This window comes from Mirounga leonina, unplaced genomic scaffold (genome assembly GCF_011800145.1).
Source record: "Mirounga leonina isolate KUSES-001 unplaced genomic scaffold, KU_Mleo_1.0 Mir_366, whole genome shotgun sequence".
Lineage (NCBI taxonomy): Eukaryota > Metazoa > Chordata > Mammalia > Carnivora > Phocidae > Mirounga > Mirounga leonina.
In genome coordinates this window covers 13,580,254-13,596,921 of record NW_023270709.1, presented here as the reverse complement: position 1 = coordinate 13,596,921, position 16,668 = coordinate 13,580,254, and the positions used below count along the sequence as shown (strand labels likewise).

General features: G+C 42.1%; 1 protein-coding gene across 4 annotated transcripts in view; it reads left to right on the top strand.

Moving 5' to 3' along the window:
• The window catches only part of NEDD9 (neural precursor cell expressed, developmentally down-regulated 9), a 209,091-nt gene that overhangs the window by 92,421 nt on the left and 100,002 nt on the right, over nt 1-16,668 (top strand). For 3 of the 4 annotated variants that reach the window (XM_034985675.1, XM_034985673.1, XM_034985674.1), the window contains exon 2: nt 4,967-5,152. In XM_034985675.1, coding sequence (XP_034841566.1) covers nt 5,141-5,152 — 12 coding nt within the window. In that variant the 5' untranslated portion in view covers nt 4,967-5,140. Of the gene's footprint in view, nt 1-4,858; nt 4,881-4,966; nt 5,153-16,668 lie in introns of those variants that run through there. The other variant, XM_034985676.1, reaches the window with a different exon arrangement.

The window sequence follows — 16,668 nt, the reverse complement described above, 5'->3', positions numbered from 1 at the left end:
GCAATGCTCCACAGCTGGGTGATTGATGTAGAGAAAGTAAACAGTTGAGTGCATTCAGAGCTGGACTTTGTCCGGGGGGGTGCATTAAAAGGACAAAGGTGCATGGAGGTTGAGGATATTAGCAAGAGGAAGGTGAAGTGAGAAAGCTCAGGGACCCAAGTAGGCTAAGAAGAAGGTGGGCAGTGAGGAGGTTATGCTCATTTCTGCAGAAGAGGTTTGTGCGTGCCCCTTGCTTTCTGTTGACCAGAGCACATGGCTATTGCTGCCTCCTGGAGAAACAGATGTTGCCAGATGTGGCGGCTAATGAGCTGCAAGCTGATAGCCTCCCCAAGCTAATCTTCCTCCTCTAGGGTGGCCCCGACTGGCCCCAGCTAGGCAATTCAGCAATCTGTGCCCCATGCTGCCACAACTGTCAGAGTATGTCCTGGGGACACACATACCTCTATGAAAGGAAAAGGTCAATACCAACTGCATAGCTAGTGTGTTGATTCACACACACACACACACACACTCAGGTCAGTCTGCTAATCAGTGTTATTTTAAAATGTTGTATGGGCTAACCCTGTTGGTTTGGATTTTATTACTGTGACTCTTTCAAGACTGTAGATCTTCCCCTAGCTGCCATATTTCAAATGAAAACTATAGCTATTATTATAAATAATAATGTTATTATTAGTATATACTTCTACTGATGTTAGCGGCAGTCAATTTGAAACTCCTAAGTTCCTAGAATCACTTCGGTATCTTCAGACACAAATCATGAGGAGAAAAGGAGAAAAAGAAAAAAAGAAAAACTTTTGAGTAGTGTACTAGAAGATCCCTAGCACAGAATGGTTAAAACTAAAAATAAATACCAGACATTGTCAGGAGCTATGGGATGTCTCATGCCCCGCTGGTGAGAATATAAATTAATACAACCACTTTGGAAAACAATTTGGTATTTTCCAGTAAAGTTGAAAAAATGTGTATCTATCATCCAGTAAATTCCATTCTTAGGTATATGAACAACAGAAATGGATAAAGATCTGTTGGATCATTCATAATGGCCTCATCCTGGATCATTCATAATGGCCTCATCCTGGAAACAACTCACTTGTCACTCGACATTAAAATGGGTAGATATCGATACAATGGAATACTACATGGCAATAAAAATTGTAAACTATAGCTGTTGGCAACAACATGGATGAATTTCACGAGCATAATCCTGGGTGGAGGAACTTAACATAAAAGAATATATACTGTGTGATCTATTTATTCAGAGTTCAAAAACAGGGAAAAGTGACTCTAGCATACAGGAATGCAGATGTAAGGGGTAAAGTATAAAGAAAGGCATGGAGGGGATTACCATAATAGTCAGGATAGTTGCCTTTAAGCAGGCTCACCCCTAACATTTCTGGGGTTAAATGGAGAACAGCTTATCATAATCATAGGCCTAAATATTTTAAAGTAAATTAACACTATATTAAATAAAAGATGTTTTATCCTCTTACCTCGACAAATATATCTTCATGGCAACCTGGAAGGCACCGTTGGACCCTAGAATTCTTGGACTGCTTAGAGCTTCTCACTGGAATGTGTGGCGCAAGAGGAGGAGGCCCCCAGACTCCCACCGTCTCTTCCCACCCTCTGCCCCATCCCATACCTCAAGGGCCTTTGTGTCCATGTGTGTCCAACCACAGCCTCCTACAAATATCTGCTCCTAGGCCACCCCTTGGGCAGGTGGACCTGAAGAAGAGGCCGGGGAAGATCTGGAAGTGGACTCAGAATCATCTGGACAGGGAATCCCAAGGTCCTGGTACTTGGTGCATGGTGTAGAAAGGGAGACATGGGTTCTAGGTGGACATGGCCTCTTGGCCTCAAGGACTCCTCTCCCCTTGGAAAGGGACATCGGTGGAGGAAATCTAGAAGCCCACAAGCACAAGGCCCAACATAGGGCTCCCTGCATGGGACTCAAGGCAGCACTGCCTTTAAAGAAAGGGGCTGTTTTTGGAAGGGCAGCTGAAAAACTTCTGGGGTCCTGGTAGTATGCTGTGCCTTCACCTGGAAGGCAATTTATGACAACTGATTCAGCTCTACATTTGTTTTTTCTATGTGTGTTATATATCACAATAAAGAATTAATGGGGCACCAAGGTGGCTCAGTCTTAGGTTAAGCATCTGCCTTCAGCTCAGATCATGATCCTAGAGTCCTGGGATCAAGTCCAGCATCGGGCTCCCTGCTCCGTGGGGAGCCTGTTTCTCCCTCTGCCTCTGTCTCTGTCTTTAATGAATAAATAAATAAAATCTTTTTTTAAAAATATTTTATTTATTTATTTGAGAGAGAGAGTGAGAGAGAGAAAGAGCACAAGAGGGGGGAGCAGGAGAGGATGAAGCAGACTCCCCGCCGAGCAGGGAGCCCGATGCGGGACTCGATCCTGGGACTCCAGGATCATGACCTGAGCCAAAGGCAGTCGCTTAACCAACTGAGCCACCCAGGCGCCCATAGTGGTTAAGGCACTTTTTCTTACTGCCATTTACTTTTGGGGTACTCAAACCTTATTCCATGAAAGAGTGGAGGCTGGTCTCCAGAATTAAGCTGCTTGATCTGGAAATAAGAAAACTGCTTTTAGCAAGCTTGGTTTGGGGTTTTGTTACAGGAAACTTTTGTGCTTAGATAGCAGTACCGTTAGGGTAGGAATCAGAGGAAAGGGGACCATGGTTAAAGTCTGACCAAACCCTAGATGGCACCCTCTTTTTATCCTATTCACAGTAGATGGTTAAGAAATGCTTGTTGCTGGGCGCCTGGGTGGCTCAGTTGGTTAAGCGACTGCCTTCGGCTCAGGTCATGATCCTGGAGTCCTGGGATCGAGTCCTGCATCGGGCTCCCTGCTCGGCGGGGAGTCTGCTTCTCCCTCTGACCCTCCTCCCTCTCATGCTCTCTGTCTCTCACTCTCTCTCTCTCAAATAAATAAATAAAATCTTTAAAAAAAAAAGAATTAATGAGGGGCGCCTGGGTGGCTCAGTCGTTAAGCGTCTGCCTTCGGCTCGGGTCACATGGGTCCTGGGATCGAGCCCCGCATCGGGCTTCCTGCTCAGCGGGAGGCCTGCTTCTCCCTCTCCCACTCCCCCTGCTTGTGTCCCTCTCTCACTGTGTCTCTCTCTGTCAAATAAATAAATAAAATCTTTAAAAAAAAAAAAAGAATTAATGAAATCTATTATCTATCATCTTTCTATCTACCTATCATCTATCATTCCTGGTACTGTCGTTTATGGGATCCCCACAGACAAATCAGCTCTGAATGCTTTGCCTTTAAGCTCAGACACCTTGGGCAGTTAAAATGCCTCAAGGCATGAATACCTCATAGGGAAATGGACTGAATTCTGGAAACAATAACTCTCACTGCTGGTTTTCTCCACCATGTGAGGCCCAGATACTTGGGTGAGCATGGACGGGTTCAGGCAGAGCAAATGAGTCATGGGCCTGTGTCCTCCTGCCTATAACCACTGCAAGTGCCTCAGAGGAAAATCCCCTTCTCCCCATCTTGACCAAGATTTTAAATACTGTGTTTATCAAACCGAAATTACAGGAAGCTATTCCATCCTAGCAGAAGTGAAAGGAGACCGACTCCCAATTACCCTCTGGAAAGCGGTTCTAAGAAGACCTCTCTTCCCCATAAGGGCAGCTGGATAAATTCATTACACAGTTTGCTGAGCTTCTACTATGTGCCAGACACAATCCTTATTTTTCTGCTCCACGTTTTAAAACACCAGTTTGGTTTTGATTTCTCATTCTTGATAGGAAAAACACTTTCTTTTTTTTCTTTTTAAAGATTTTATTTTATTCATTTGAGACACAGAGATACAGAGAGAGAGAGAGAAAGCATGAGCAGGGAGAGAGGCAGAGGCAGAGGGAGAAGCAGGCTCCTCGCTGAGCCAGGAGCCCGATGTGGGGCTCGATCCCAGGACCCTGGGATCATGACCTGAGCCGAAGGCAGACGCTTAACCATTGGAGCCACCCAGGCGCCCCGAAAAAACACTTTCTTTTTACAAAGATTCAGATTCCTGGTTCGTGAAGAGATGTCTGCGCAGCCCATGTGGTTTAAATATCAGGATTTTTTCTAAGAATATATATTTCAACAATGGTCCATAAGGATACACACACACACACACACACACACACCATCCCAAAACTGAATATAGCTGTGAGATCATGAAAGGGAAGTGAAAAGCTGGCATGTACTAACCAACCAAAAGCCCAGTCCCGTTTTTATGTCCCGAAAAATAAAATTCTGGGCTTTGCATCTAAGCTGTTTAAAAGCCACACTGCCAAAGCACCAGTTTTCCTCATTTTAGGGAAACAAGAAAAGCATCTGACTGCAGGGTGTCTTTCTCGGGCCATTGATGAGAGGTAAACTCAGGCACATTTGGTGGCTTTAAAGTGATAAAAGCAACAACATAAAAGGGGGATAAAGAAGCAGCGGGTGGAGGGGTGGAAAAACAAGTTAAATCAATGACAGTCAACGACAGGACTAAAACTGTAGACTATAAATAATGAAGGATCGCCCACTTCTACCATTCTGCCCCAATAAGAAGCACCTCGCAAATATCTACCCCACCCAGTTTACCTTCTCCCTCCTTCTGTGACCTCCCCAGATCCACTTCATACTCAAAGGCAAATTCAATCAGAGGACCTGTGATATTTTATGGGACTGTGTTTTTTTGGTTTGTCCTGTTAGACTGTGGGGTCGTTGAGAACAGGACCATATTTTCTGCATCTTTGCAATTCCAGGTCAACGCAGAGTGGGAGTACCATAAATGCTTTCCTTGGTGGCATGATTGAATGAATGAATGAATGAAAGATGGATTCCATTCATGGGACTATGGATTTGGCTTTTCCAGGTGCTCTGATGCCATCCTTAAGTCATAAAAAGTGTCTCAGCTTCTGTCCGTGTTTACCCACTTACACATTTTAAACTTCTTTTCAGATTCAAGAAGCTGTGAATTCCATAATGTCACACACTGGCCCGAGAAGATTGTGTACTCTTTAAGCCAAGTTATGAAAAGAAAGAAGCTGGTCAGCAGACTGAGACAGGAATTGTCTTTTTCAAGATCCAGAGCTCCAACATTCCTTGGCATAACAGAAAGAAGCACCTGGGAAAATGTGGGCAACGGTGAGTAGTGATGGGAAAAACGTCCATTTCATCCTCTTCCCTTTTGTCCAGTTCAACCCAGACTCATTCCTTTGAAACAATAAATCAAACGGCATTCAACCCTCACTCAGGATTGTAACTAATATTTGGAATTAAAAGGCTGATTCTGGGCCACCCGATTTTGCTCTGGTAGGTGAATCTTTTGAGATGGATACGCTGATGCTCACAGGAAATCCTCTTCCATTCAATCTCAGGGGAAGCAATCTTCTAGGACAAAGGTAGAATATTCCCCTTAGTATAATTAGTGCACAAGCAAGTCTGGAAGTTACACTCACTGAACTCTTCAGAAGCTGATCCCCTAGGTTAGATTAGCCAGTTCTCCGGTGCCTTGTTTCTCCAACCGCCAATCAGTATTAAACTGTTCCTTTTCCATTCAGCCGTTCCGCAAGAAAGTCAACTTGGCCTGAGATGGAGGTTAGGGTTAAAATGGTCCATTTTCCTAACCTTAGCATTCTCGAATGCAAGCCAATATTTCATTCCATTTGAGTCCCTGCAATGAACATTAGCCCTGTGGTATTTCAAATACATGTTGATTCTCAACTTTCGGTATTCTGGATCTGAAAATCAGACAATTCTACCACCTGAAATCTTTCATTTGCTTTAGAATCATCTATGTGGGTCCTTGGGATCGTTAATTCCACCACTTCTGGTTGGGTTTTTCTTTTTTTTTTTTTTATCATTATTGAACTGTATGTCAATATTACACGTACACACGTACACACTTGCGTGTAACTTCATACTAGACTAAATAGAATGGAAAAAACTGGCCATTATCAGTACCACCTAACAGCAAAAAAGGAGCACTGGTCCTTGTCATCAATCGTTTCTAGGGATACATCCCTCCTGCTGTTTGGGGGGCAGCGTGCTGGTTAAAGATCCAGACCTGAAGCAATACTGCCTGATTTGAATCCCGGCCCTGCCACTCACAAGTAGTAGGACCTTGAACAAGTTATTTAACCTCTCTGTGCCTCAGTTTCTTCATCTATAAAATGGGGTGAGAAAAGCACCTCTTTGCAGGGGTTGTTGTGATGATGAAGCATGCAAATTGCTTATAATTGTTTTTGGCATATTCTAAACCCTCGATAGAGGCTTCCAGGGACACTCAGAGTCCTACAGCACATAGGAAGTAAAGTCTACTCAACTCAAAGAAATCACTCAAGGCAGAAGATGGGAGAAGCAGCGTGTAAGAAAATGCCGAGGGAGAGATCGAGCCTTTAGGAATCTGGGTCAGGCTAGACTGAGTTGCTCTCCTGAGCCCCAGATGCTGTGATTGTCTGGTTTGGGGAGCCACAATGAAGACACCGTGAGCTCATGGCCAGAAACATCCTTTGGGGAAACCTTTGCTAACCTTATAAATACACTTAAAAGCAAGCCCTTTACCAAACAACTCATCAAGTGATAGCAAGCCCCAAGCTACCTGTGCAAACACTAACGTGGAGGGAAGGCGGAGAGTCCATGCGCACACTCGGAGGGCCATGTGAGCTGCAGAGAGGCTGGGCAGTGGGCAGCCTTCCTTTGCGATTCTGTAGGAATCAGTGGTATGTTGGAGGCAGATAATTCCAGCTCCCCAGAGCTGACTGCGCTCGTCCTTCCCAGTGAGTTCACGTAGGTAACTCAACAGTGGCTGTGGTAGCGGTATTTACACCACAGAAATTGGCAGATGACAATTCAGGGTTTTTTCATTTGGCTTCACTGTCAGAGAGCTGGTAGGTAATTTCCCAATGCATCACTGACGATGGGGCTGGCTCAGAAAAACAAGAACGCTGAAAAAAAAAATCTTTTCAACTGCAAAAACCTTTTCTTTGGCATTCCTCCCTCCTCCCCTTTATACTGAGGCAGGAAGCTGGCAGTTGGACATGGTCTGTGATGGTTTATCTCAAGAAAGAACATCCAACCGGACTCTTGCTTCACAAATGGCCAAAACGTGTTGACTGACAGGACTTGCAAATTGTGTCCTTTTTTTCCCCATTAGATACAAGTTCATTGCAGGTCCAAAGTGGTCATCAAAGTGTATATTTATACCTGCCATAGGTTTGTGATGTCCTAAAAAGGGAGATATAACAAAGTGAAGGAATTCACATGCTCTTTTCTCAGCCCTTAAACAAATATGACCTATTTTAGGGAATATGAAAACTTTATGCACTGAGTATTATTACCTTTCCTCCATATACTGCATGGATAATTTAACTCGTTCAGCTTTCCAGGTTATTCCTAGAGAGTAAGGATGAAAGAATAGGGACTGAAATGAAGAATACCTCTAAAGCTGCTTTTGTTAGAGTGCTGGGGCGGCCGTGACAGGTACTGCAGGCTGATGGCTCAAACAACAGGCATTTACCTTCTCACAGTTCTAGAGGCTGGAAGGTCAAGATCAAGGTGTGTCAGCAGGTATGGTTTCCCCTGAGGCTTGCAGATGGTTGTCTTCTTACTGTGTCCTCACGTGGTCTTTGCTCTGTGTCTGTATCCTAATGTCTTCTTGATATTAGGACACCAGTCATACCGGATTAGGGCCCACCCACATGACCTCATCTTACCTTGAATGCTCTTTTAAAGGCCCTATATCCAAACCAACTTCTAACATTCTGAGATACTGTGGGTTAGGACTTGAATGTATGGATTTGGAGGGGGACACAAATAAGCCCGTTACACCGCCCAAACATAACCATAATTTATCCACAAGGAAAATTCGATTTAACAACATCACAGGTCAAGTTCCCAGAGAAGCAGACTCTGGAGAGATGGAGATTGGCATGCAGGGGGTTACAGAAGGTGCTCTCAGGAATACCTATAAGCAACAAAGGCAGCAGGATGAGGCAGGAGGGGAGCTGGAGTACAGTACATAGTTAAGGCCCATGCTGACCACGTACCCTTCTATGCATGGGGAGAGTTGTCTAGAATGGAAGTAAGGGTGCCAGGCCTTTATACACCTTTCTGGACCAGTCATGGTGTGTCTGTGGGGTGGGGGCATGGTATGACATGCATGAAGAGGCTCTCTTCAGCTGAGGACAATCTCAGGAGGTCCATTTGAGAGTGGCCCATCACCCAGTCTTCGGAGATTGCTCAGTTCCAAATGGGGTCTCTGGTCAGTGCACTTTGTGTCCACAGTATAAGAGAGCAGAAGTTTTCCCAAGTGAATGAAAAGATTCATCTCTTCCTCAAAGATTCATCATCTCCTTAAGAAGTTTCTCATAATAGACTATGGACTCTGAGAAACAAACTGAGGGTTTTAGAGGGGAGGGGGATGGGGGGTATTACCGGGGTAGCCCGGTGATGGGTATTAAGGAGGGCACGTACTGCATGGAGCACTGGATGTTATACACAAACAATGAATCATGGAACACTACATCAAAAACTAATGATGTAATGTATGGTGACTAACATAACATAATAAAATTAAATTAAAAAAATTCTCATAATATCTCTCAGTAGATTAAAGGGTGACATATTATGAACCCTAAAACATTTGGCCCAATTCTGGGTGCATAGAAAAAGCCCAGCAGAATAGTCAGGGAATGTGGCTTCATGGGAAATGTATGTTGGTTGGAACCAAAGAGATCTGGGTTCAACTCTCTGCCTCAGTATTTACTAATATTTTTTACCGTCTCTGAACCTCCAACTTCTCTTCTGCAAAATGAGGATAATTGTGCCAACTTTATTAGACCACTGGAAAATTTTAAATAATATGTACTTAAGAGTGTCGGGCACAGGGGCGCCTGGGTGGCTCGGTCGTTAAGCGTCTGCCTTCGGCTCAGGTCATGATCCTGAGGTCCTGGGATCGAGCCCCGCATCGGGCTCCCTGCTTAGAGGGAAGCCTGCTTCTCCCTCTCCCGCTCCCCCTGCCTGTGTTCCCTCTCTATAGATAGATATCTCTCTCTGTCAAATAAATAAATAAAATCTTAAAAAAAAAAAAAAGAGATCGGGCACAATGCCTGACATAAAGAAGGCGTTCAAAAAAGCACGAATTTCCTTAAATAGTTAATTGGGGGTAACTAATTGCAAACCAGAAATAGAGGTATGATCTCCTAACCTGAAGGAAAATGTTTTTCATATTCTGGTGTGTTCAGAATCACCAGCAAAGATTCTCAAAACAGATTCCTGGACCCCATTCACTGTGAATCTAAATCAGGAGATCTAAGGTGAAGACCAGGAATGCATAATTTTAGCAAGCCCCATGGGGGTTTCTGATATCCAGAGAATCTGGAGACCCCCTGCTTGAGGCTGTGGGTGCTGTCTCAATAGGAATGGGGTCCAGTGCTTAGATGCCTGGGGACATTTCGGCTGTCCTCATTGTCATTAGTTCTGTGGATGTAGGTATACACATACCATAGACTTCTCCCGTTGCATAAATACTATGCATTCCAACACGAAAACATGCATAAATTATGTCAGCTATAGAATCAAACCCATTCTCCTTTTCAAGATGTAGTTTTATTGAGGTATAAATCACGACTACAAGGCAATTTAGTGCAGACAGGAATTTTACTGGGGGATGCAGATCCCCTGAGCTTGTCTGGAAAATGGGAAGCATATCCAGAGATGAAGTGTCCTGCAGGTGTAAGAGCTGCTGTGCCTGCAAAGAAGCACCGTCTGGACAGAGATTTAACTTTCTCATTGAAATGAAGGAAAATTGAGTTCCCCTGGATGGGATTGCTGAAGGCTTTCTGTGTCTGATTATGGATCACAAAGCCCAGCTGCGCTGCAGAAATGTTACTGTTGAAAAGACACCTGACCAAGGTCCAGAAAGTAAACAGGAGCTGGAATGTGGAAAGTGACCCCTGAGCAGAGACGGGCTTTCACATCCTTACCAGAGTTCCCCTGATCTAACGGGGGGCCATGTGGTTTTCCAGGGTCTTCTGTGGCTTTCCTTTCCCACAGAAAGAAGCCTCGTTTATTCTAAAATATGAAGCTTTAGGGGTTTCTTGAAAATGGTACTTTCACTCAGTAAAAATAAGTCAAGATGAAAACACTATCTGTGGGAATCCATTCAGAAAAAGGATTAAACTGAGAACATGAGAGAAACAGTCTATTTTTCCCCAAATGATCAGCAGCCATCCAGACCTGGTCAGTTTCCTTACAATTTAAAAAAAAAGATTCTAGAAGCAGCACAATGAAAGTATTACAATCACCGAGAACGGGCTCCCTGCTCAGTGGGGAGTCTGCTTCTCCCTCTCCCGCTCCCCCCTCTCGTGCTCACTCTCTCTCTCTCAAATAGATAAATAAAATCTTTAAAAAAAAAGAAATCACCGAGAAGTCCAAGGTGACTCTGTACTCACCGTCTCCATACTAACACCACAAGTACAGGAATTGGTGAGCTTTTTCTGTCCTTAGACCTACTCTGAGTTCTTAGAGATGAAGGGGGTCTCTGTCCTCATTTCCTCACATATTGCCTTTATTCTCTTTTAAAAAATATTCCTCTGGGTTTGAGCAGGGCCTTGTAACACACACAGTCATTGTTACACTAAAGGAACCGTGCATCCCCTAACCTTTAAGTATTACCCAGAGCCCCCTGCTCTTTCCCCTGGCCCACTTAGAGAAGCATCTTTGAGTACGACGTCCGATTAAACAGTGGGTTTACATCTAGTGCTTCTTTGTTGTGTTCACATCTCTTTCTGACTCAGCCTTGTACTCTGCCATTCCTTAGAAACACGGAACTTTAGGCTGGAAGAACACATTAGTCAGGGTAGCATTGCGGTGAGCTGCGGCAATGAGTAAGCCCTATAATATTGGCGTTGTAGCACAATACAGTTTCATTCTCACTCCTGTGACAGTCATTGGCTCTCTCCGGCAGCTTTCTTCAGGCATCTGGGCTTCTTCCACCCCATGTGGCCCCACCATCTCAGGGTCCTTCACTTCCAGCAGTGTAGATAAAAAGAGAGAAGGTACGGGACATTTTAGCAAACAAGCCAGGGAAGTGGAGAATTGGTCAACCAGCATTCCACTGACCCAAGGAAGGCTGAGAAATGTTGACAAGTACAAAGATGCTAATAGTGTTTGTCTCAGAGAGTCCTTAGATGACCCTTGCTTTCAGTCCCTTCAAGTGTTTTTCAGTTGAAGCAACTGAGACCCAGAGAACACCAGTTACACGGAGCTACAGTGACAGCTCAGTTCGGTGCTGGCCAAAAGGCCTCTTGCCCATTCCTAGTAATTCCAATTAATGTATAAAAAGTCTCGTAAGATCTCAAGATACAGTTGAAACATTGTTTCTAGAACTTTCTATCCAGGACTCCAGGGTGAGGAGGACTATGACCACCCTGCTCCAAACCCCACAATTCCAGTGCAGTCTTCTCAGTCTGAGAGCTGGACAGATGAATGTTTCAAGGAGCAAGTCCCAGAAACAAGTCCCTGTAATGTTTCATTCAGAGGCCAAAGTCACCTATTAAGGCTTGCATATTGTGCTTGATTCTGTCAAGATAGCTTATAGGGTGGAGACAGTTGATAAGGAGAGAAATTCTGGATGGTGTCAGCCTGGTTGCAACCATCACATTGGCTCATGGAAAATACGTCTTGAAAGATTGTCCTCTTCACAGTTGAGTTCAAATGTGAGAAGAAACAGAGACTTCCAGAAAATAAGAATAAGGAAATGGGTGCAGGCAAGGATGGTCTCCTTGACAGGTTGAGAACACTAGTGGAAAAAACTGTGTGGGAATCTGGATGAATCTTTGCCACACATTTGACCATTTGTCTATTGAAAACGCAGTTACATACCTATTTTTTTTTAAATTCTGACTTTACCGTCACAAAGATTATATATCTGGATTTTTTGCCTGAATTTTAAATTTTTCACTCTGACATTGAGTCATTAAAAGCTGCATATTAGTTTTCTCAGTTTTAGGGAGGGAAAGGAAATAAAAATAATAATCTGTCACTTGGCTGGAAATTAAGGTGCTGATTTAATCTAAACATTTCTTTATTACATAAAATCAAATAACAATAATAATAATAATGGAATTTGGGGCACCTGGGTGGCTCAGTCAGTTAAACATCTGCCTCTTAATTTTGGCTCAGGCCATGATCTCAAGGTTGTGAGATCAAGACCCTCATCTGGCTCTGTGCTCAGCAGGGAGTCCGCTTGAGATTCTCTTCCTCTCCCTGTGCCCCTCCCCTGTTCACATGCTCTCTTTTCTCTTTCTCTTTCAAACAAATAAATAAATCTTAAAAATAATAATAGAATTAGATTTTTAGAGTGAGTGCCAAATTATATTATTCATTCAACCAAAACACAATGGCATTTCCTAGATTTACAGATCAGGTATTAAAAATAGTGCAAAAGGTAATTACATGTGCCTTTAGTTTTCAATCTTTCTACCTCATTCTCAGTTTTTCATGCTCAGTGCTCCTCCTTTAAAAAAAAATTTTTATCTTTGTGAGTTGGGGAATATATTGTGCCCAAGTTATTAACAGTCATATTGAAGACCTGAGACGAATGGATTTGCTGAATCACATGCTAGTTTATGGCAAATCTTGGACTCAAATCAATGGTCAGCATGGTAAGCAAGAGAGACGGAGGCAGGCCGGTTAGGTATCTCCAAAAAACTTGGAAATAAGGCCATTCTCAGAGTTAAACTAGTAAAATGCATACAAACTAGTAAAACAGAATGGATATAATTAGCCAGTTTTAGAAGGAATCCAAGAAAACATCCATCTATATATAAAATAAAAGTGTGTGAAAGCATCTCAAACCTAAGCCCCACTGATCTGGGGGTACAGTAATGAGGAGGGTGTACATGTGATTATAAGTTAGTAAGCAGAAAACTAAGTGGCTGCATTATGCCCGTTTGGAGGAAGACTATGTGAATGAAGGAGCTGGTTGGCCAAAAAATCAGTTAAAAGAACCAGAGGGTCATAGAGGCCCTCTGGATGGTACAGTCCATCAGCATGGAAGAATCTAAAGAAGACATGATCTTGGCACTGTTGGCCAAAGCATGATGGTTTCCTTGATGAGACAATCTCTGTTATGAGCAACAATCCTCAAGACATTGACAGTAACATTCTAAGATCAAATGGTCTAGAATTTGATCTTAGAATGATGAAATCCAAGCCTTTTTTTCTGATTCTGTAGACATCGAGCAACCCTGAGATAATGTGGCTCCTCATGACAGAGCTGCCTCAATGCTTTCCAGTCTATCTGCCAGTTGTATTTACTATTTTAAATTACTGTAATTGTATCTGATGCTGTGAGCTGGTTCCACCTTAAGCATGCCAACAAAATCACTTTTATTAACTTGACAGACCTTAGACTGTGATCTCTTCTTCAAGGTAAAGACCACCTTATGGAGTGCACCTAGGCTCAGTACTGTTACCTAGCAACAGCTTAGGCTTCACTCTGCACTTCTTGAACTGTAGTTGAACCGGCCCCATGCAATTTTGACTGAACCATATATAAAATCAAGATCAGGATGTTCTAATCATATTACTGCCTTTAGTGATCTGAAAAACAATCGCCATACTGTAAGCCAGGAGCAGCCTGCAGAATAAAGGGATGGAAAGACCCTAAACTGTTTTAACAGGCTGTGTGCTGATTTTCAATTGTATCTGGGACCCCGCCACAGACAGATTCATCAAAGATAACAAGTAGTTGACAGAGTAATGTTTTCCAGGTTTTTTCACACCTTATCCAATTGCAGTAATTGTTAGGTGATAAATACAGTGACAGCTCATTACAAAATTCAGCTTCCAGAAGCTGAAATGTTAGGTGGTACCTCTCACCTGCTGGGTGATAGGTTAGCATCTTACCCCTGTCCCTTCTCCACTCCCCACCCTACAATTCTGTCTGGAATCCTATGCACTCAAGGCATTAGATTTCACACAAAGCCTTTTGAAGTGAAAATAAACTCAGAAAGCTTTACTACAAAACCTCAGGAATATATAAAACTGCACATAGAGGGCGGGGATGAAGGGAATAAAGAATATGGCTTAAGAACTTGAGAGCATTATCCCTAGTCTCTACAAGTTTTTCGATTAGTGTGTGTGCATGTGTGTGTGTGTGTGTCTGTCTGTCTCCCTGGTTACCTAGGGAAGGGTTTGTATACTCTTGTGCCCTCACACCGGCTTGTCATACACATATAATCCTATGTTCATGGACATTAACTAACTTTATTGAGTATAATTGGTGTACAATAAACTACACATATTTAAAGTGTGAGTTCAGATAATGTTGACATACATATAAACCTATAAAACCATCACCACAACCAAGATAACGAATATATCCACGATTCCCAAAAGTTTTCTCATGCTCCTTTATAATCCCACCTTTTGCCCCTTCCAACTCCCATCCCATCCCCAGGAAACCATCAATCTGCTTTCTGCCATTATATGTTAGTTTTCAGTTCCTAGAAATGTATGTAAATGAAACATACAGTATGTACCCTTTTTTTTCTCCTGGCTTCTTTTACCCAGCATAATTATTTTGATATTCATCCATGTTGTGGTGTGTATCAATAGTTCATCCCTTGTCACTGTTGCTGAGTAGTATGCCTTTGTATTAATGGACTACAGTGTGTTTATCCATTCACCTGTTGATAGTTACTTGGGTTTTTCTGGGTTTGGAGCAATTAGAAATAAAGTTCTATGAACATTTGCATAAAAGTTTTAGTACAGACATCTGCTTTCTTTTCTCTTGGATAAATTCCTAGGATGGATGAGTAGGTCATATGGTAGATGTATGCCTAACTTTCTAAGAAACTGACAAACTGTTTTCCAAAGTGGTTGTACCATTTTATGTGTCCATCAGTAGTACATGAGCATTCCAGTTCCTCCACATCCCTGCCAGCACTAAGTATGGTTGGATTTTTCTATTAATTTTAGCCATCTAAATAGGTGGACAGTGATATCTTCCCATGGCTTTATCTAGCATCTTTTCATGTGCTTATTCGACATCTGTAAGTCTTCTTTAATAAAATGACTATTTGTATATTTTGTCCATTCTTTTATTGGGTTGTTTTCTTATTATTGAGTGTTGGGAGTTTCTTATCTTTTCTAGATACAGTTACTTTGTCAGATGTATGTACTGTGAATATTTTCTTCCAGTCTCTAGCTTGTCTTTTCATTCTAATAACATGGTCTTTGGAAGAGCAGACATTTTTAATTTTAGTGTAGTCCTATTTATTAATTTTTTCTTTTATGGATCATGCTTTTCAGTGTGATAGCTAAGAAATCTTTGCCTAATCCAAGGTCACATTTTCTCCTATATTTTCTTCTAAAAATTTTACAGTTTTAGGTTTTACATTAATCTCTGACCCATTTTGAGTTAATATTATATGATAGAAGGTATGGATTAAAGTTCATTATTTTATATATGGATATCCAATTGCACCAACACCATTTGTTGGAGGGAACATGTTTCCGCACTAAATTTTCCTTGCACCTTTGTCAAAAATCAGTTGTCCACATATGTTATTTCTGTTCCCTTGATCTATCTTTAAGCCAATACCACACTGTCTTGATTTGCATAGCTTTCTAGTAAGTATTGAAATCAGGTCTTCAAATTTTATTCTTCTTTTATAAGAGTTTTTTCTCTTTCTTAATTTTGTTTTGTTTTGCCTTTGCTATTTTAGGTCCTTTGTGTTTCCATATGAAGTTTAGAATCAATTTGTCAATTTCTACAAAAAAGCTTACTGAGATTTTGATTGGGATGGTGCTCAATCTATAAATCAATCTGGGGAGAACTGACATCTTACCAATATTGAGTGTTCTGATTCATGAACACATTCTATCTCCCCACTTATTTAGACCTTCTTTCATTTTCTTCAGCAATGTTTTATAGTTTTCTGTAAGAACTGTAAGCATTTCTCAGTCACAAACCATCAAGGAGGATGACCAGTTTATTCAAGACTGACAAACTAAAGGCACCAGAGGATTAAACCCCAGTATTGTTTTACAGTAATACAATGCAGGAACTATAAAGAGGGGATGATAGTACCTATTTCCTAGAACTTCAAGCATTAAATGAGAGAGCACAGTATTCGATTTAATATAGCACAGGCTATCATTCAGAATGCCTGAGTTCAAATCCCAGCTCCACCACTTACAGCTGAGCAATCTTAGTGAATTCACAATCTCTAGAATTCAGCTTTTTGATCAGCAAAATGTAGAAAATACTAGTGCCTCCCTCACCAGGGTCCTCATGGGGGTCAAATGAGCTTGTTAAACACTTAGAAATATTCTTGTCACGTGATAAGCAACAAATAAATGTTAGCAGTGGGTATTGGTTTTATCATTAGTGGCACTTAGCATGGCATCTGCAACTGATAAAGGGTAGATTTAATTATTAGCTTATATAACAAACTAGGCTACTTGGTTAACACCTTCACATATGCTTCTCATCTGATTTGAATATCACAGGCTGACCTGAATTTGCTGGTAGGAGGTTTGTTCTTAAAAGACCTGACCCTGATACTAAACACAACTCCCCATTCTACTCTTTGGATGTCATATTTGAGAGTCTGCATCAGACACATCCATGCAAGATCTCAACATGA